The sequence below is a fragment of the Ursus arctos genome, unplaced genomic scaffold, assembly GCF_023065955.2.
Source record: "Ursus arctos isolate Adak ecotype North America unplaced genomic scaffold, UrsArc2.0 scaffold_28, whole genome shotgun sequence".
NCBI lineage: Eukaryota > Metazoa > Chordata > Mammalia > Carnivora > Ursidae > Ursus > Ursus arctos.
The window spans coordinates 32,254,666-32,275,955 of NW_026622963.1; the positions used below are offsets into that span (position 1 = coordinate 32,254,666).

The 21,290-nt window shown below is 47.8% G+C and overlaps 2 protein-coding genes across 3 annotated transcripts; one reads left to right on the forward strand and one right to left on the reverse strand.

Annotated features, from left to right (window-relative positions):
• Window positions 1-208: 208 nt before the first annotated feature.
• On the reverse strand, window positions 209-9,550 carry MRPL46 (mitochondrial ribosomal protein L46). The gene is made up of 4 exons (XM_026510436.4): window positions 9,297-9,550; window positions 7,814-8,003; window positions 6,638-6,811; window positions 209-594 (listed from the first exon to the last, which is right to left on the reverse strand). Exons 1-4 carry the CDS (start codon window positions 9,522-9,524, stop codon window positions 344-346), a joined length of 843 nt encoding a protein of 280 aa, XP_026366221.3. The 5' UTR covers window positions 9,525-9,550; the 3' UTR covers window positions 209-343.
• An 87-nt stretch (window positions 9,551-9,637) lies between these two features.
• MRPS11 (mitochondrial ribosomal protein S11) lies at window positions 9,638-19,969 on the forward strand. 2 transcript variants are annotated; one of them, XM_026510437.4, is made up of 6 exons: window positions 9,638-9,959; window positions 10,097-10,219; window positions 15,456-15,554; window positions 17,703-17,832; window positions 18,815-18,880; window positions 19,577-19,969. In XM_026510437.4, exons 1-6 carry the CDS (start codon window positions 9,895-9,897, stop codon window positions 19,682-19,684), a joined length of 591 nt encoding a protein of 196 aa, XP_026366222.3. In that variant the 5' UTR covers window positions 9,638-9,894; the 3' UTR covers window positions 19,685-19,969. The 2 variants fall into 2 exon arrangements, with proteins under 2 accessions (XP_026366222.3, XP_057159769.1); XM_057303786.1 differs by having other exon boundaries at window positions 9,657-9,959; window positions 17,703-19,969.
• Window positions 19,970-21,290: the final 1,321 nt, after the last annotated feature.

A 21,290-nucleotide genomic window follows, 5' to 3' on the forward strand; every position in this document is an offset into this window, starting at 1 on the left:
GGCTTTCACAGAACTCAGGGCTTTTGAATGGTCAATTCATTTCCTTCAGTTCTCTCTTTCTGGGTCCAGGAAGCTAACTGATTCACTATGAAGGAATGCAACACTCAACTATCAGCTTGGAAACAAGGGAAAGGCACCCTAAGAGACGGCTCTCTCTGCACGGGGAAAAGCCAGTCGTCCTCAAAGGACAAATCAGCCGAGACCCACACGATGGTAAACTCGTTTATTTCTCTGAATTTAGTTGGCTGCATGCTGTTCCCTGCAAAGATGGGACAAGCACACAACGTCCTCCAGGTCCCGACCACAGGCCTGGTCGAGTATTGTCCACAGGCAGCACCGCCCATCAGAGGTCCAAGAGAAATCTCCTAACCTGGGCCAGGTACTTCGGTTTCAAATAGTCGCCCAGCTCCTCCTTACAGACCCAGACGTGATGGCCCTTCTTTCCGGTCTGGGAGAAGTCCCCAGTTAATAGCAGTGCTTTGAAGAAGAATACTTTGGCCCCGAGGCTACTCTCTGTCCGCATTGCCTGAGGGAACTTGAACTTGTAGTGGCCACAGGGGGCATTTCCCAGGAACTTGGCTTCCAGGTTGTTTTCTGAAGGGGAGAGGGGAACATGTGGAAGATGAGGATGCACCCACCTGTTTACTCTGACCCCCCAAATCACTGGGGGTCTCTGTGAGAGCCATTTCCAGCGCGAGGTAAAGCAATCCCTGAGAGGGAGGACGAGGGTCATTCCTGAAGAGCCTCTCCCCCTCTCCATCCACGGGCTCACGGGCTCCAGATTCACTGGGTCCATCCCATGTGCCAAGCTACTGCTTTCAGACTGAAGTCAGCGACGCCGTTCAGAGACCACTACCTGGAGTCAGAGCACCAAGCTTCTAGACCAAGCCTGGCCACCGTCTGCTGATGAAGGACCAAAACACTTGGATCTGTAATGCAAAGCTCATTAGCCTTTCAAAGAGAGTGTCATTGGAAAAGCATAAAAAGAACCCAATCTGACTTCTGTGGGGTGAAAACGTAACCAAAGTTGAAAGACAAAGACAGATTGTTGGATATTATCTAGAATCTATAACAAAGGGTTAACCCCAACCAAGCATTCCAAAGGGAAGGGGAAGAGGACAGATGAGTCAGGGCACTCGGAGAACATCTGGAGAGCCAGCTAGCTGAACAGGAAAAATAAAGCTGGGTTCCACCAACCTCAGTCCTCACATCAAAACTGATGCCACAGATCAAAGATTTAACAACGGAGATTTCACTTTCAAAGAACTGTACATTCTGGATGGTGGGTTCGTGGATGTTTAATATTTTCCGAATTTTTCTGTAATTTCAAATTTTCATTAAAGAAAAAAAACGAAAGAGTACTAGAAAAAAAATGTGGGATACTTTTCATATCATTTTTGAGAGGGAAAGCCCTCAGCAAGACATAAAATTTTAAAAATCCATAAAAGAAAAATGTATTTACATAAAACTAAATCTTTCCACAAGGAAAAACGAAGCCTAAGAGTCAAAGACAAAATGGCACACTAAGAAAAATATTTTCAACACACTCCACAAAGGAAGAGTGTGCTCAGTTATAATAAGTACTAACAAATTAATGAGGAAAATTAATCTAAAAGAAATCTACAACAAATCTAAAAGAAAAATAAACTAAGCATACAAACAAGGAGTTCACACAAAAATAAATACTGCTGACCTATAAGCTCATTAAAAGATGTTCAACCATATTAACAACTAAAGACAGATAAATTCAAACAACAACATGTCATTATTACTGAAGTCCCAAAACTTTGAGCCGTACCCTGCCTGCCAAGGACAAGAGACAAATGAGCACTCTCACACCATCATGGGGATAGAGATCAGTGTTAACCACTCCCCTTGGCAAGAGTTACCCATTTTTATGCATACCCTTTCACCCAGCAACTCTGCTTCTAGAACTTAATCCTCCCAGATATGTTTCTCTGCCCATGTGAGCAAAGGTGAGTACACAAGGCCGCTCATTACAGCTTTTGTAAAAGCAACAAAGAGGCAAAGTGAACTGCGCGCACGCATATTACGACGTCATATGCTGGGGTTAGAAAGCGTTAAGGTAAGGGCTTCACATGCTGATACAGAGAGGCGCTTAAAAGCTGCATAGAAGAGAAATGAAGGTATATACCCATGCTCCTACTACGTGGGGGAGAAAAACCAGATGAGGTATGTACGTGCCTGCGATTTCTAAAAGGATACACCAAAAAAATTAAATAAATAAAAAACAGAAGAATACACCAAAAACTGTTAATGGGGGATGCCTCTGAAACAGGAAAATTACTTCTTACCCTATATTACATTTACTAGACACAGTTTTGATAATTTTTTTCACCATATTTAATGCATTGCTTCTCTCAATACTAAAAAAAACAAACAACAGCAACAACAACAACATTCTTGGCATCAGAGGAGGAACTGATGTATGATGTGAGCTCACCCACAACACAAATTGCCAGCAGTGGGTATCTATGAGTAGCGGAATTACATTGGCAAGTTTCTTTATACTTTCCTGAATTTTCCACCTATTTCACTGAATATATAATTACTTTTCTATTATCTGGAAAAACAGATTAAAAAATAGAGTCAAATCAAGAAAAAAAAAGAGACGGTTCATTACAAAATGAGCAAAGAATCACGAAGAAATGCAAGTAGCCAATAAACACATGAAAATATGGTCAATCTCCCTACCAGGAAAATGCTAATCCAAAAGAGATCATTTTGTACTGACTGGATAGGCAAAAATTAGAGATCACTCCATGTGTTGGTGGGGATCTAGACAAACGGGCGCTTCTCTACACCACACCTGAAAATGTCCAGTGGTATGTACATTCTGCAGGACAACTGGGCCGTACCCATGGAAAACTCCAATGTGTCCAGCCTTGACCATTAATCCCACCTTGAGGAACTCCATCTTGCAGAAGGACTTGGGAAGTAAGGTGCCAACGGGGAGGACAGAAATGGACTCTTTCACAGACATATATACATTTTTACATTTCTTGAGCTATCCTTTGCATTTTAATTATTTACTATAATTTGCTATTTTAATAGCTTCACAATGAATCAACGTTTTATTTGTTATGCACCTGTTCAACGGCAATATGTCTTTCGTAGGTTTCCTTTCACGTCTCTTTATTACAGCAGGAACGTTACAAGGACAGTGGATGCCGAGAGGAAGCCCTATCCACGTGGCACGCGGGAGGGACAGCGGAACATCCGTCATGTATGTGTGAGGAAAGTCAAGCATCTGAACAGTGATCCCGGCAAGCAACCCAGATGCCCCCTCCTAGATGACAGCTGAGGCCACGGGAGCACCGCGAAGGTCCCCACCCACTCCGTTCTGTCTCGCTGCCGCTCTCGCAGGCTGCACAGGGCCCTCATGGGGAAGCAGCAAGGGGGCACAGGTGCCTGTGCTGGTGGCAGGGCCAACAGAGCGGTGCTGATACTGCCAGATCTACATACTCAATAAACACTCAGCAAGCATCTAGTGTGAGCCAGGCACTTTGCTGAGAGCTGGGATGATGGGGAGGAACAGATACTGTCCGTACCTTCAAGGGAGTCAGAATTCTAGCTGCGCGGAGAGATGTGTCAATACACACATTACCAGGCAATGGAGTAAGTCAGAGAGCGTGTTCTCCACTAGAACGTAAAGCTCCCATGGAGCAGGCGTAGTGTCCTGTTCATCACTGTGACCCCACTGCCTGGACAGTGTCCAGCAAACAGTAGGCTCAGTGTAAATGTTCGTTGCATAAAGTGAATAAAAGCACGCACAAATGCTACAGGAACCTAGAGGAAAGAGCAGCTCTGTCTACCTGGAGGCTTGGAGAAGGTTCCAGCACAGAAGGTATAATGTACAAGCTGAGTCTTCAAACTTGAGTAGTCAGACCAAGGAGGAGTAAACCGTTCCAGTCAGAGACCAGCATGCCACAACAGAGAGGCATGCATGACCACATTACGGGAGGAATGCAGAAGGTCCGCTAGGTTGGAATTCAGACTATCTGTCAGTGTGCGGCCAGATGGAAGACTTGCAACCTCGGGACCAGAGCAAACAGATTTGTAGGCCATGCTTGGAAGTCCGAACTTTGACAGGAAACCTTCTAGGCAGAGAAGTGACGGGGATTTGTGTCTGAAAGCTCATTCTGGCAGCAGTGAGGGGCATGACATGAAAGCAAGGGGGAACTTATTTGGCATCTACTTCAAAGGTCCAGCACCGTGGTTCTCAACCACTGTGACTTCACCCCCCCAGGTAGTATTTGGCAATGTCTAGGGAGATTCTTGGTTGTTAGACTAGGGGGACTGGGGATGGCTAGCACTACTAGATAGCTACTGCTATCCAGTGGGTAGAGGCCAGAGATGCTGCCAACCATCCCACAATGCTCAGAAGAGCCCCACAAAGAATTACCTGGCCCCAAATGTCAACAGTGCCAAGGATGAGAAAACCTGATCTGGTGAAAAGCAAAAAGAGTGACAGCTAACACTGTGGGAATAAAGAAAGAAATATTTAGAATAGACCAGGCAGGACTTGAGAACTTCGGGATGTCAGAATGAGGTCAGAGGTAACTCTGAGGTTTCCAGGGGGGTAAATGCGTTAAGTGTCGGGCCAGGAAGCAAGGCTGCAGGGATAAGAAGAGGCGCAGGCTGGGCTCCTGGGTGGCACAGCGGTTAAGCATCTGCCTTCGGCTCAGGGCGTGATCCCGGCGTTATGGGATCGAGCCCCACATCAGGCTCTTCCGCTATGAGCCTGCTTCTTCCTCTCCCACTCCCCCTGCTTGCGTTCCCTCTCTCGCTGGCTGTCTCTATCTCTGTTGAATAAATAAATAAAATCTTAAAAAAAAAAAAAACGAGGCGCAGGCTGAGAGTGGTAGGACTATTTTGAAAGTACACACAAAATTTTTAAATCTCAGCGGGGAACAGGGAGAGCACAGGGATGGTGCCTGTCAACCTGTGTCCCCAGATGGCATTTTAGCAGACCCCGAGATGTGTGTTGAATTGAATGCTTGCCCCTCAAGCCAACCATTTTAAGATAAGCAAATAAGCCTCTTTCACAGAAAGTCTAGGCACTTTCCAGTTGGCTGTCCCTGTGCGGGGCCCTGGGGCAGAACCTAAATCACGCAGAAACAGCTCTATCAGGGATAACAGACTGTCAAATACTGAGTCACCAAGACATCTTCCTCAAAATGACACCAGACAGCCAAGAAATGAAAAATATCCTCATTTTCAAAGAGACGCTCAAAATTCAAAGTCAATTTTAGAAGGCAGTGAATTACCTAGACAGAGACATTCTGAGAGACTAAGTACTTCTTCAGGATCTGAAGTATGGGCTAAAGAGAGAATCATGAGTGACAGGCAGGCCACATTCCAGAACTAAACACACTTCATGTTTTTTAAGTTCTCAGCACAATGATGTTGCTTTAAAAAAAAAAAAAAAGGTAACTCTATTCAGTTAGATCCGGAAAACATCCATCCTACGCAGAGGTAAAATAAAATCCATTTCCTCAAGTAATCCATAGATTAAACTAATCGAAAACATGGGAAAAGATAAAGCCAAACAGCAAATCATGATCATTTTTATGAACAATAAATAACGAAGCTTTCAGTGGTGTAAAAACTGAAAAACATTTTACTGTAAATACTGATGACTGGAATCCTGTCTGAACTATTAGTTCTACTGGTGTTCCAAACAGACAGAAATGCCACTGAAGGGAAGGTGAGTAGGACCCATTAAGCCGGCAGGACCCACCATGGTTACCCACGACAACGATGAAATATCCTACAATCGTGGGCTCAATGGAAGATTTGGGCCAATTAAACCCGAAAGGTACTAGAATTATCTATTCCTGTGGAATATGCCAAACTGTGGAAACCTGGAAATGAACCTTCTGTACTTTGTTGCGAAGACAAGGTTTACTGAGCAGAAACTGAAGCTCTCCATTCTTCAGGTATGAGAGCAGTTGTTAAATTTGCTGAATCAGGCAAGCATGAAGAAGCGCCCCTACGCAACACCGGCCCGCTCAAAGAGAGGCACGGGAGGAGGAAGGACCTACAAGCAAACTCTTGAGTTCTGCAGAGGAGGTGAAGGCCCAACAACAGGATCTACTCAGCCAACCTGGCAGTTTCACCAACCTCCCCGGGCTTAGAACTAAGACCAAGCAGAGTCTTCATGAAGAAACTTCCGGATCAAAACCTGTTGACAGACCTGCTTTCCCTTCAGAAGAAGCAGCCGCCGTGGTGGATATTATTATTTGGAAAATGAAAAATTAGATTTTAGGGGAGAAAAAAATTCAACCCACTCAAAGGATGGAAAAAAATATGAAGTTCAATAAAGCAGATACTTTTTGCAAGTGAAAGAAAGGATTGTTTCTTCTGCCATCAATAAGACCAACATGCTATATTATAAAGAGAAAAAGAAAAGAAACAAAATTTTAAAATCTCAATGGGACAAAGACTCTCACCTGATCTAAAATTCTTTCTAGGTGGAATTTTTATAGATATCAAAGTTCCCATTAACGACCCACCTCCAATCCTTCCAGCCGTCCTCACAAGTCAGCTTGCAAATCCTGTGGCTGAATGCGAAGGGAGTCTTGTGAGGTTTAGAGGGAGGCAGAGAACTCACCTGAGAGCGTGGCCAGGGTTCGCTCTGCTGTTCCTCGGAGGGTCTCCCCGGGCTGCCACTCTGTCTGGGGAAGCATCCAAACATCCTGGTCTCCAAGCTTCTCTTTGACCAACAGAACAAGGTTCCTGTCTAGCTTCCGTCGCAGTGAAGTTCGATCATTCTTTTCATCAGCTTCTGTGAAGAAAATGGGATCAGAGAAGACAGAGACTGTAATCAGTCAGAACCAAGGAGAACAGAGTTTTACAGTCTTCCTTTCTGGCAGAGCCACAACTTTTGCCCTCTTATAATCAAGTTACGACCGTGACCCATCTCTCTAATTCAGACCTCTTTCAGGGTAGAGTCACAATCTTAAGAAAACTACAATGTAAAAAGAGAAAACCAAAAGCTGAACTTCTCCTTTGAAGAGCACAACACATGGTACTTTGAGCCTTTGGAAAAGAAGCTATACCCACACTTCTTCAAACACTACTACTTCACTGGTTTTGACACTATTACTGACTTAACTTGGCCCCACTTCCTCTGTTCTTCAGTCTTCATCTGTGGAACAAAGATAAGAGAACTCAATCCTCTGCTTTAGGAGAGATTTCAGATGAAACACAGGAGACTAGTGGGAAAGGCTTAATTTCCCCCCATTCTCACTCCCAAACTAGGAGGTAAACTCAGATAACATTCATGAAGTTTAACCGAAAGAGAACAGGTTATCCCAACACCCTTACCTCCCACTCAAAAATAACACTGGCCTTTAAAATTTTTATTAGGCTGGAAATGAGGAACAGGGAAAAGAATTTATTTTTCTCCCACCTGAAAGAAGTTTTGCAATCACTTGCTACTTAAAATACAAAGCAGGCGGGCGCCTGGGTGGCACAGCGGTTAAGCGTCTGCCTTCAGCTCAGGGCGTGATCCCGGCGTTATGGGATCGAGCCCCACATCAGGCTCCTCCGCCATGAGCCTGCTTCTTCCTCTCCCACTCCCCCTGCTTGTGTTCCCTCTCTCACTGGCTGTCTCTATCTCTGCCGAATAAATAAATAAAATCTTAAAAAATAAAATAAATAAAATAAAATAAGATAAGATAAAATAAAATAAAATACAAAGCAGGGGCTAAGCAAATGTCCTTGGTCTGGGAACCAAAATACCTCCCTTTTCCTTCTCTCTTGCTGGCCGGAAAAGACCACAAACCTGTTATGCGAGCTCCAGGTTTGAACTGTAGGAATTTCTGCTCCCATACATCTTCCAAATCCTGCACCAGCAATATATTCTGTTCATCTTCTTCTTCATCATATAAGTCAGCTTTCTTCTTTGCCAGTCGCTGGGCTTCATCCAAAGCACGAAGCTCATGGTCTGAATACATACTTCTCTCTACTTCAATCTGGGAAAATTAAAAGGCCAAAAAGAAAACAAAACAACAGGCAGAATAGAAAACAGAGCTATAGCACACCTGACATACTCAGAAGTTTACCACCCAGCATAACCAGACATACAATCAAAACACCACAGAAAAAAAAAGAAAGAAAAAAAGTCCCCTGCATTTTGGGCTTGAGTTACATTTGCTTAAATGTTAGAATGTGATTGGAGATCAAGCTGCTAAAAAGAACAGAGGACTGGGACAGGCACTGCCTGCCCACTTACCATACTCCAGTCCTGTGAGTCCTTGACCTCACCATGGACTTTCCTGCCTCAGGGAGTTTACAGATGCTGTTCCTTTTTCCTAGAATGTTTTCCCTCATGCTCTTCTCCTAGGAGATTGCTACTCGTCCTTCAGATTTCAATTTAAGTATAACTTTCTTAGGGAGATATTCCTTGACACCGCCCATAAAATCAAATTAGATGTCCCAGTTAAAGTCTTTTACCGTACCCTGTGTCTTCCTTTGTAACACTTACCAGGGTCTGCAGCTATATAGTCATATGATTATTTGGTTATTGACTGGCCCACCTTCACTAGACTGAACACTCTGAGAACCAGAGGTGTGTCTGTCTTAATTATCCCTAGCACTTAGCAGGTGTCTATACAAAATAGGCGATGAATGATTATCTACAAAATGAATAATCAACTATTTGCAGAATAAGTTAATGAACGAAGTAAAAAAGCACGAAGTGAAGTTTAGAGCTCCCAGTAGCCAACACAAAAAACATCTCAGATTCCAGGGAAACAACCACCTTCAATCACTATCTGTGGGAATTTAAGCCCCTCACAGCCACCACATTGAATACTTGCTCCTGTTTCCTCACTTGCCCCTCACACAGACAGACTTTATCGCAGGCATCTTGTAGATGTGCCCACTACCTGCTCCTAAAACACATCACAGACTCACTAAATTATCGACTACCTGTGATAGGAACTAAGTCGTCTTGTTCACCACCGCACACCTAGTGTGTTCAATGAAAAAGGAAAGCAACTCTAAAGAGCTGCCTAACGTGACAACAAAAGAAGGCCAGTGAAAACAAACTCTCTTTTACTGAACGCCTTGTATGTACCAAACCAACCCAGTAAGGTAGATAGATACCTATGCACGGGTTGAGTACGCTGAAGTTGAGAGGTGAAGTGACTTGCCCAAGGTCACTCAGACTGACTGGTGCCAGAGTCGGGATCGAACCCTGGCCCACGTGCTTCTACTGGTTCCCTAACAGCACCCTGAACCCGCTAGCCGCACCTCAATCCTACCTGCTGTAGTAAAGCCGCCATCTCTTCTTGCAGTGGGGTCAGCGCCTTCGAGACCAGCGGTGGCCGCTGCAAACACAACGCGCCCAAAAGGCGCCATGGAGACCCGCTGCTCGAGGGTGCGGCCGCAAGGGCCAGGCTGCGAAAACCCAGGCGACCGGCCCAGAGCCCCTCGAACTGCCGCCAGCCCTTCGCCACCCCAAACAGAGTCCGCCTTACGGGCGCCGCCATTCTTCTGCCCGCCCACAAAGTACCGCGGCTCCCTGCGGGGTCCTGGGCCAATCCCATGCTCCCACAAGGCAGCGCGGGAGCGGCAAGACGGAAAGAGTTCTGTCCCGGGAACTACTAGAACGAACCATTCCAATATGGAGGTGTGGGCGAAGATCTCATGTTAGAAGTTTAGGGGAAAGAGAAGAAACTCCCAGTTGACACTCGAAACTATAGTTATGGTAGAGCATTTAAATGGAAAAACAATCTTTAATGGACCTTATTATGAAGAGGAATGAGATGACTTTCCTTCTACGCCCTCCCCCACAAACGCTCGTGGTGCTGGCGGCGCCCGGTCGCCGCGGACGGAAGCTGACGGGGGTCAATCCAAGTCATGCAGGTGGTACGAAAGACGGGGTCTTGGCTCTTGCGGGCGTGGGCTTGGCCACCCACGCCCAGGTAAGAATGATCACCCCCCCACACCCCGCTCCTAACCCATGGCCACCCCCTCGACTGCGCTTCTGCCTGTGTCCCTGAGCCGCCTGGACTGCAGTGGCCTTTGGGACCTGACCTCACCGAGCTTTCCTTCCCCGCAGGGTCGTGGCCGGGGCGCCAGCCTCCACCATCCACACGGGCGCCCAGCAGCTGCAAGACGCGGCGGCCAAGCAGGAGGTTGAGGAGAAGGTGGCGGCTCCGGCTCCGAGCCGCAGCAGCTTCAGGTGAGGGCCACTTAAACCCAGCCTTCGGGATACCGGCACCACCGTCCAGAGTCCAAGAACCAGTGAATTCCCAAGTCTGCCACTTGATATCTTTGGGACTTTATGCAAATCAGTTCCTAAGCCCCAGCTTTCTCATCTACAAATAGAAAGGTTGCCGAGAGAGTTTGCGAGGATCAGATGAGATGAGCCTTGACACAAAGTGGACGTTCTGTGAACAGTTTGATGAATGAATGAGTGAATGTCGGAGGTGTATAGTAAATAGCACCTTTTTCCCCCTGACTCGGGTATCACAGCAGGCTAACAACCTTCCATGGGCCTCGGATACAAAAATGGGAGCTGGGGGGCGGGGCAGGGGGCGCTAGCCTGTGGTGTAGATTACTGAGTTGGGGCAGGGTGGTTTTTGTGCTCAGCCCCAGGGACTGGCCCCTTGCTTTCCATGAGTGCCACCACCTCAGTGTTCATTCATGTCCATTTAACAATGTTTACTGGAAACCTTCTTGGTGCCAGCACTGTGCTAGGTGCTGGGAATACAAATACAGATCATTTTTCCCCCACGAGTAGGTCACAGGCTACTGGGGAAGAGAGACATGCAAGCATTTGCAGCATAATCTGGTCAGGGGTATGCTGGAGGTAAGAACTGGTTGCTTGGAAGTATGAAGGAATGAGTGTCTCACTCCTGAGGAAATCAGGCAAGACTGCCAGGAAGATAATGTGGAGCTAAGAACTAAATTGAATGGGAGTTCAGCGGGACAACATGGAAGGGATGATTTTAGGCAAAGCTAATATTCTGTGTAAAGGCATGCAGTATGATGCACGTGGTATATTCAGGTGTGTGCGTGATGGCAGATGAGGCTGGCAAGAGAAGGAATCAGAAAGCTGAAGGACTCATCTGTAACAGTGTGGCTTTCACATTCTTCCACTTTAGACAGTGGGGAGCTGTGGAAGGAATTTAAGCCAAGACCCTGTTGGAGTCATTCAGCAACGTCAGGCACTGTTTTGAGGCATTAGGGACGCATCAGTGACCAAACACCCGAAAAACCCTGCCCCCATAGAACTTAAATTCTAGTGGCTAGGGGGCAGTAAATAGAAAACATGTAAAACGTGAGGGTATAACAGATGATGAGAGTATGTCTAGTATTCGGGAGGAATATCGAGAAGGTCATTGTGGAGTGAGGAGTAAAACAGGACATGGGGGAAGGGGATGAGTGGTGCAGCAGATGCGTGGGGCTGCATCTGGTCCGGCTTGTAGGACTTCGTGGGGACTTCAGCATTGACTCTGAGTGAGAGGCGAAGCCACTGGAGAATTTTGAATAGAGGTTGAAATGATGTTGCTTCATTTTGAAGAGTCCCTTTGGCTGCCGTGTCGATAGTGAACTGTAGAGAAGTAAGGATGGAAGCTGGGAGATGTCTTCTAAGCAGTTAGAAAATTTTTGAAATAATCCGGGCAGGAAATGATGGTGGCCTGGACCAGGATGACAGCTTTCGGGGTAGGACATACAGAAAGTGGGACCAACAGGATTCGTGTAAGGTGTGAGAAAAGGAGAGGAAGGAAGGAACGCTAAAATCTTTGGCCTAAGCAGCTGGCAAGGTGGAGTCGTCATTTCTTAAGATGGGGAAGGCTGCAGGAGTTTGGCTTTGCTTCACTAACATCCAGTGGAGATACAGTGTAGGCTTTTAGAAATGGAGTTCAGGGGACTGATCAGGGCTAGAGACACATTTAGAAGATTCATCATATAGATGATGGTTAAAACCGCAGGACTGTACAAGATCATCAAGAGAGAAAGTGTAAATAAAGAGGAGAAGAGGTCCAAGGACTGAACCCCAGAACCCTCTTAATGTTTAGAAATTTAGATGAGGAAACATTGGCAAAAGAGACAAAGAAGGAAACTCCTGAGAAGTAGTAAGAAAACCTATAAGGATTTTTTTTTTCTTAATGTAGTTCAAGGCTGGAGAGACCAGCTGTGTCAGATGTTGTTATGATAAGTCACTGTGCTGATGACAGAACTGCTCATTGGATTTAACATAGCGAGTGGGTTGGTGACCTTGCCTAGAGCATTTTTGGTGGAATAATAGGGCTAAAGTCTGATTGGAGTGGGTTCAAGGAGAATAGAAGACAGAAAGAAACATCAAGTGTAGTCAGTTCTTTGAGAGGGAGTGGAGAAATGGGCAATAGCTCAGGGAGGCTTTGGGATAAAGAGGTTTTTGTTTGTTTTTAGGCTGGGGAAATGACGGCATGTTTTGCTGAAGGGAATGATCCGGGGTGGAAACATTGCGGGAGTGCTGTCCTTGAGAGACTAACACAAGTGGAGCATCAGGAGAGGAGAGAAGGCAAATATTGTGGGCACAGATGTTTGGTAGTGGAAGCTGGGAGAATCTCTGATTCCTTGTATTCCTCTACGAAGGTCACCAGCTGGCCGTGAGGACACAGGAGGGAGGTGGAGGCTTCAGGAGACAAAGGAAGATATAACGGAGTCATCCAGAGAGTGGAAGGATAATTGAATTGGAGACATTGGAGACATGGAGACAGTGCTGAGGGCCCACTTGATGTCAGAAGTCATTAAAATAAAGCAGTAGTTCTCCACTGGGGCAGTCTGGCCTCTAAGAGGACTCTTAGCAAGATCTGCAGGCATTTGGGTTGTTACAACTCAAGACAGTGGAGAGACAACTAGTCGTTGAGGCCAAGAAAGCTGCTGAACACCCCAGAACATGCAGGCCAGCCGCTCACCACCAAGAATCATCTTGCCCAAAATATCAATAGTGCTGAAGTTGAGAAACTGTGATATATAAAGAGACCAGTGGACGCTGGTGTGGATTTTTCTCTCGCCAGCTGTGCAGAGGCATGCCGAGGCTTGGAGTGGCTGGAGAGATGGATTCAGCCAGGGTTAGGGTTTGCCAGGAAGGTACGATGAAGAAAGAGGAAGCAGAGGACTGAGGGGATGTGCAAGGGAGTGATGATACTGACTGGTCATGAAATTTCCTGGAGGCCACGAGAGAAGTGAAGACCTGGGGGTGGTGAGGGAAAGTGAACCAGCGGGAGAATCGGTGGGCTTGGAAGGATTCCTGGAGTGGGGGTCGCATGGGTGTGCCTGGAGGTGGTGGCCTGAGTGTGCTGCTTGAAACCAAGGTTATAATGAGGTTGCAGACATGGCAATGACAAAGGCCAGGTATGACCACAGGAGGAAGTAGCCAGGCTAGGATAGAGGACAAAGGATCATTGGAGAAAAGGAGGTCAAGAAACAGAAGCCATACAGTTGGAAGGATCTTATGGAAGCCATCTGTGTAATTATGACAGGAGTGGTAAGCCAGGCGCTATCATCGCTGCATTTTTCTACATTTATTTGCATTTTTAAAAAATCGTCTCCAGCCACAATTAGAAAGTAGGTTGCAGACCATGAGGCCAGGCTTTCTTTATCTGGGAGGGGAACTACAGCAGACCCGGCCCAGGTCCCAGCGTCTGGCACACTGTCAGGGTCCGTTTGGGGTGGTTTGCACTCCCATGCCTGAGCTGCTCACGGTGGAAGTCAGCCTTCCCTTCCAGCCCTTCAGCGGCAGAGAGCAGAGGCTGTTTTCAGTCCTCAGCCCTTCCGAAGAGAGCCGTGTGTGCTGGCCCCTCTGTTTTCCTGATGTGAGCACGGGTGTGAAGAGACAGCAGACCAGTGCCAGAGGGTTTGTCTTTCCTTTGTCTGGGCTTCCCCCCGGGTGTACCACTCATCTGTACATCGAACCTGGTCAGTTTAGAGGCCTGATTTTATCCGTGCCTTCAGTTAAATGGTTCAAGTTCCAAATCCTCCGGAGTTCAAAACCCTTGCTGTCTATAAAGGCATTACGCTAGTACGGTCAGACTTTAGTAGGCTTAGTTTTTGGACCCCCCGAGCCAGTAGGGGAAATGATGTCCTCTCAGAGCCTCGTCCGCTCTCCAGCTTAGCCTGTAGGTTGAAAAGCCGGCAGCCTGCTGAGGGGCTGAATCGTCTCCAGATCAGGCCTAGCAGGGAGGAACACTCCTGTAGCTCTCGAAGACCCATTGCGTTATTTTCTGTTTTTTTTTTTTAAAAACATCTAGGAAAGCAGGTGGGGCTTGGCAGCAGGATCGTGCTCCTATAATAGAGTATTTTCTAAACTGGAGTCCACTGAATTTCAGGAGGCGTAGGGAGGTACAAACACAGGTCTGGTCCGTGCGTGTAGGCAGCATGCAACGGCAGGCGTACTCCCGTCTGGAATGTTGAAGGACAGCTGTGTGTGTTTGAATAAAAGGAAGCACAGCGTGGCAGACCGGGCTTTGAACTGAGGAAGGGCTCCTAGGCCCTAAGCCTGGCTTCCCTTGCTGACCCTATTCTCCTGTTTGTACTTCAGTTTCTCCACCTGCACACAGAGCGTACTGACCTAGAGGTAGCCAGAGGACAGGTTAGACCGAGACGGAGAAAGATCTTGAACTCAACACAATGTCTAAATCAGTGTTCTCAGTCGTGGGTTTGCATCTGGTTCACGGGGGATATTTTATAAATAGATGCTCAGGCCCCATCCAGAAGTCAGGTGTGGGGACTGAGCACCAGAATCACGAGATTGTGCTGTTCCGCCAGCACGGAATGCTGCTACTGGTCCGGGGTAGAGGTTGGCAAACTGGGCCCCTATCCCAATCTGGCCAGGTGCCTGGTTTTTTGTAAATACCATTTTACTGGAACATAGTCACACCCGTTAATTTACTGTTGTGTGTGGCTGTTTTTACACTCAAGAGGCAAAGCCGAGTAGTTGCAACAGAGACTCCGTGACCTGCAAACCCTAAAGTATTTATTATCTGGCCCTTTACGGAAAAGGCTTGCTGACTTCTATCATGGGGGATACTGGATTGTTTTTATAGTAATGATACTATAAGTATTATTAAAATTATTTTGTCCTTTTTTATAAAATAGAGAGTCAAGATATCACCTGAAACCAGAAATAGAGGTTTGACTTTATTGATTTAGTTAGTTAGTTAGTTGCAGAAAGTGAATTGAAAATAGTGATCTGAAGGCACCAGAAGGGACGCAGGAAGGTAGGGAGGGGGCATTAAATGCAGAAACTCACTAGGTGTGTCCGGAGTCAGAAGAGACCGCCTCAGCCCAGTGTTCGTGGGTACAGTGGTAGCACGAGAAGACTGGGGGCAGCTACCCCCGGAGCAGGTCCAAGGCACAGGGCTGCTGGTTTCACTGACTTAAAACAAAGAAATCGAGATTTACCTAAAGCGTTTCTTTAATTACAGCATTTACCCTCCAGTTCCAGGACAGGAGAGCCCTCTGAGGTGGGCAGGAAAGAAATTCGAGGAGATCCCAATCGCACACATTAAAGCGTCCTACAACAAGTAAGTGGAAGGGGCGCCTGGGCAGGTCTTAGGGGGGCTTCTTTCCCCTTTGTGGGGGAGGGCAAGCCCAGGGGGCTGCGTTCCGCATGGTAGTGTTGATGCAGGGGTCCCCCGGCACCCCTCCTCGTTTTGGGAAACCATCTCTACCTTTATAAAGTTTCTTCAGATTTCATGAAAACGTGAACTAGGTTGGGCCGATCCTAGTGTTAAGCTTTCTCTGCCCGCCTTACGACTAGTATCTCCTGGTTCTGCTCACATAGTTGGAGAGAGTGTTTATTAGGGTGTGTGTATTGAGTGTTACTGGGTACTGGGGAACAGAGGATGGGTGAGATATACATGAGAGAGGTGGTTTAAGAGTCTATGATTTATTGAGAAACTAACCAAAATGTAAATCTGTAAGTAGGTATTGTCCCTGAAGCGCTCACCACAGTGCACTGACCTCCAGCCTCATAGGGCTACACGAGAATCATGATTCAATGCGTGGGTTCCAGATGAGTGTCGGGGCCTTCCCAGCTGCGTGTTGGCAACAGAAACCTTGCTGACCTCCAGGACAACTTTGCAGGCCAGCCCCCACTGGGAGATGGGCTCACTGCTTGGTCACAAGCCTACCCAGGAAACAATTCAGAGAACTGTACAGGAGACTGTTGGCAGTCGGGGATGATGTGTGGGGCACAGCTGAGATGCCATAGGGTTCATCCAGCATTCATGTGACAAGCTTGAAATGAGAGCAACTGGGTTTCTTTTTCTCCCCTTCTCAGGCTGATAAGGACACAGGTTAGCACTCTCTGTATAAGCGCCGATGACCTACCCTATGTGTCTCTATTGAAGTTGTGTCAGGGACAAGCAGTTCCCCTGTCAGGGGGAAAGGGCAGTCGTAGCCAGACCAACAAGCAGATGGCCTGGGCCCGGGGCTGTTCCTCCACCTCCCTCTTTACTGGGAGTCCTCAGGGAGCTCTTCAGACCAGAAGATAGAGTAATGTTGCCCAAGGGGAAATGAAAAGCATGTCTAAGTGTCTCTGGAAGTCAGTTAGAGATGACTGGAAAAGAAGTTTCACGTAAAAGTTTTTTGATCACGGAACAGAGAGCATCATTAGCATTAAAATTATCCAGTATGGCAATATTGCTCACTTTTTTGGGTATGATAATGGTTTTGTGGGATTTTTTTAAAGTCATTATCTTTTAGAAATATATATTGGAATATTTACCGATGAAATGATAGGTCTAGGGTTTGCTTCAGAATAACCCATTGTGTGGGAAGAAGGGAGTGGAAACAGGGTTTATGGATGAGACTAAATTGGATAGGAGTATTCCTGAAGCTGGGTGATGGGTCCATGGGTGTTCATATACTCTTCTGTTCACTTTTGGGTATATCTGAAACTTTCCCTAATGAAAGCGTTTTTTTTTAAATTACCTGATGGGAAACATCTAACTTCTTAGGGAAAAAAAGCCCAACAAGGGTATCAAATCTAACTTGGACACCAGCCGCAGGGAAGACACTAGGAGGAAAACACGCCAGCCTTCTTCTGGATGACATTTAAGCACCCGGATTCTGCAGCTTGCCTTAGCTCAGACTCCTAAAACAAAATACCACAAACGGAGGTTTTAAGCAACAGACGTGGATTCCTCGCAGTTCTGGAAGCTGGAAGTCCAGGATCGGGGAGCCAGCATGGGGGGTGGGGGGGGCTTCTGGTGAGACTTCCTCTGAGTCACAGGTGGCCAGCTTCACGTTGTGTCCTCCCATGATGGAGGGGGCGAGGGAGCTCTCTCGGGTCCCTTTTATAAATAAGAGCACTGACCCCATTCATGAAGGCTCCACCTGATGACCTACTCACCTCCCAGAGACCCCTCCTCCAAACACCAGCAGGTTTGGGGCTAAGATTTCAACATGAATTTGGGGGGACACAAGCATGCAGTCCATAACAGAGCAGTCCTTAGATGATATGATGCATCAGTTTTTGATGAGGTTTTGGGGGGGTTCTGACCTTTCCCAACACCTCCTGTAGCAATTGAGAAAGCATTCATCTGAGAAGCTCCAAGGGAAACCAGTCGAGTGCCTTTTTCTTCCTCATTTGGGCTTGCAAGGGCCTGGCTTAGTGCTGTTATTCCCTGACCAGTCCCTGTATCCTCCATGCCTCCCTGTTTCCCCAGCACACAGATCCAGGTGGTCTCTGCAGCTTACCAGCCCCTTGTCCGCACTTCCTGTGGCACGGAGGGGTTCCGGAATGCCAAGAAGGGCACGGGCATTGCCGCCCAGACAGCAGGCATAGCCGCCGCCGTGGTAAGCATGTGTTCTTTCTGGCTTCTTCTGTGGTGTGTTCCATTTTCTCCGTGGCTTATCACTGTGAGGAAGATTCTCCTCAAAGTCATTCAGGAGCAATGGTGTCCGACAACTCTTGTTCGCTACCCCAACCTTGGCAGCAGTCTGAAGAGATCTGTCTCTCTCTCTCTCTCATGCAACACCAATTTCATCGTGAGCTGTTGTGGACCTTTCTAGAAGCAAATTGGCAGTATGCTCCTATTAGTATATTTATGGACCATCTACTGTACGCCAGACACCTTATGTTCATTACCTTAAATCCTCAGAAGACACTCGGTATTACCCACGTCTTTGAGAGCCAGTTAAGATCCAGGGTGCGACTTGTTTTGAGTCGTTGGTCCGGGACCCCGTTCTATGCGCGGTCTACCATAGCGCCCGCCTTACAGAGGTTCACCTTCTGCCAAACCAGAAGTATTTCCTGAAGGAAAACCTTGGCCTTCAAACAAAGCTTAACACCCCAAAATATTGTTTGCTGTGCATTAATGATCATCAAAATACAATATGGATTGTATACACTTAAAATGTCAGTGTTAACAGTAGCTTTTGTGTGGTAGGTTGAGTGACTTCCGTGTGTCTTCCAGAAACTTTCTATAGTGAACTGCTTTTGTAATCAAGAAAGAAAATTTAAATGACATCACTTAAAATTTTTCAATGATTTTATGATAACACTTTTTAAGTGGATTATTAGGCTAGGCCTTAAAGTTCTGCCCTTACTGAGAAAAATGTGAGCGATGTTCAGAAATCTCCATCAGGTGGCAGTGCTGCCCCGGGTTAACAGGGATCACAGGTGGCTGTAAATCTTGAATTGGACACATTCCATGCTCTCTGCTGGTGTCTGCCTACACTGGGCCATCTGTCCTTTGCTGCCTTCCCTGTTTTCTGCCTGTTTATGTATGTGAGTGCCTTTTCCCCAGAGCACTAACCACTTGCTCGTCCTCTCCAGAAAGCTGTGGGCAAGGGCGTGACCCACATCCGCGTGGTGGTGAAGGGCCTGGGCCCCGGGCGTTTGGTAAGTGGCCGGGAGTCTCTGCAGCGTGTGTCCTTCCTTAGTGAGAGAAATGGGGCTTGAGAACAGAGTCAGGAGAGGGGGAAAACCCTCTCGTGGGTTTCCAGGACAGCTTGAGTTTCTTTCTGCTCTTCTAACCTACTGAGCTTCTCAAAAGCAAGCCCAGGTCACAGAGTTTAATTCATCAGACATTTATGGAGGACCTGCTGTGTGCTAGGCACTGGGCATAGGAAGGTGCTCTGGGGGGGCCTGTCACGAGTGGGTCCCCCAGTACACACTGGTGGGTCCAGCGGTAAAGCTCGTGCCCAGGGTGCTGGGAGCCCACTGGATATATCCCCAAAGAGCTGACATCTGTACTGACTTTTCAAGAATAGCAAGGCATCAGCCAGGTGTGTGGGGAGGGAGGGGACATTCCAGGCAGAGGACACTACAGAAGGGTAATGCTTAAGGTCTGTTGGGGTTTACAGATAGTCTCAGTTTTCAGATCGTAAAGCACAAGGTGGGAAGTGGCAAGTGCTCCTAGAGAAATGGACAGCAGCGAGGACGTGGTAAAGGGGTTTGGTTGGGAGTCCATGAGAGAACAGAGTCAGGACTGTAGGGATCAGAGCCCCCAGCCCGTCCCTCTCCAAGACCTGCGTGGACGTGCTGTGTCGTTGTGTCTGGGACCATGGCATTCTCTGTTCCTTCTGCTCCTTCCAGTCTGCCATCAAGGGACTGACCATGGGCGGCCTGGAAGTGATCTCAATCACAGACAACACCCCCATCCCGCACAATGGCTGCCGTCCCAGGAAGGCTCGGAGGCTGTGATGGAAAGGAAGCCATGTCCCTGAACTTGACCGCAAGTCCCACCTCCAGCTGGACCTCATAGAAGGTGCACTGTCAGAGCTCTCTCCAGAGCAGGGCTTGCTGGAGACCCCTCAGGGAGCAAGGGGGAGCTTTACACCCTTGCGTGGTGACCTTGCTTGTTCCTTCAAGTGGAGACTGGTGTCCAGAAGGGACTCGAGAGGAGCCCGGGGCAGCTGCGGCCCAGACTCCACAACCAGTGAACGCTGTCTCTGCTCTGCAAAAATAAAAATATCTCTACCACCTGTAGTAATTTGTGAGGTTTCTGCTGGTAGAGTTGCGAACAGTAATCCCGGCTGCCTTCTGAAAGTGAGGAGGTGACTGTGAATGAAGGCGGGACCCCAGGCAGAGGGGGAAACGGACACATGAGCTGCTGCTTACCCAGCAGCCTCCTCACTGTTCCCAGGTATTTCCTTTCAGGCCCCAAATGGAGAGCTTCTTGCCTCCTCCCTCTAGAATATTCTGGTGGTACAAATTCCACTGTTGGCGGGCGTATTCAAAGTTAGCGCCAGCGGTGTGGGAGGACTGCCTGAGCTCCCCTACCGTGACGTCACCCGATGCACCCGCCAAGGCCTTCAGCAGCCCCAGTGCCCGAGATCAAGGGACCCTGAAGGGAGGAGAGGGGTTTAAGACGGGATTCTCTCGAAAACTGGCTGGATGGAGGGATGGGCCGGAGCAGTAGTTGGTATGGAGTCTAGATGGTGCAGACACAAGTGGGCTCAGCCTGGGAGCCCCAGGCAGGACTAGCTGCTCACTGATCGCCTCTGAGCTCCCTGTATACCACACGGTAGCCCAAGGCAAGGGGTCTAGAGAGGCGCCGTTCTTCCCACGTGAGCCAGGCTGTAGGACAGGCCAGCTGAGCACAGAGAGGCGGGCGTTCCACATCTGGACCCAGCCAGCTGGGCAGTGCGATCAGCCTGGACTCCAGGGACATCATCCACAGGTGCCCTCTTAGATAGGAAAGCGGCTGTGCTATGCAGGGTTGGAGAGGGGGAAGACCACAGCTTGGGCATGAATTTAAAAGGAAAAATGTCTCCCTACTGCCTCCTCTTCCGTCCTTCGCAGGACCTGTGAAGGTTCACTTGTGACCCTTGACTAAAGAAACCCAACCGGAGGCCTGATGGGTTAAGGCCATTGCTAGAAGGAGTTCCGCTGTCTCACCGTCAAACTACCTGTAAACATGATTCATGAAAAAACATGAGCACTCGCTCACACAGCTCCTGAGAACCGCTCTGGGATTTGATATGGTTTAGCCGTTATTCAGGTGGACAGTCGGACAGTTTATCAGGCAGGGCCCAAGCAAGAAACATGGTTCAAAAGGTTTAGAAGAGAAGGTTAATGAGGGCTCTTTACAGACGTGTGGGCAGGGTTGAGGGAATAAACACCCTGGAGCACTCAAGGACCAGCCAGAAGCCGTTCCCACCCGCGGGGGCAGGGGCAGGAACAGCTACCAGAACCTGGCCACAAGGAGCACAGCCTCTGCCAAACTCTGGCCTGGCCGAGAAAGGAAAGAAATGCCCTGACTGTTTCCACCCTCTGATCACCTGCGGGCGTCTCGGTGGCTAAACCC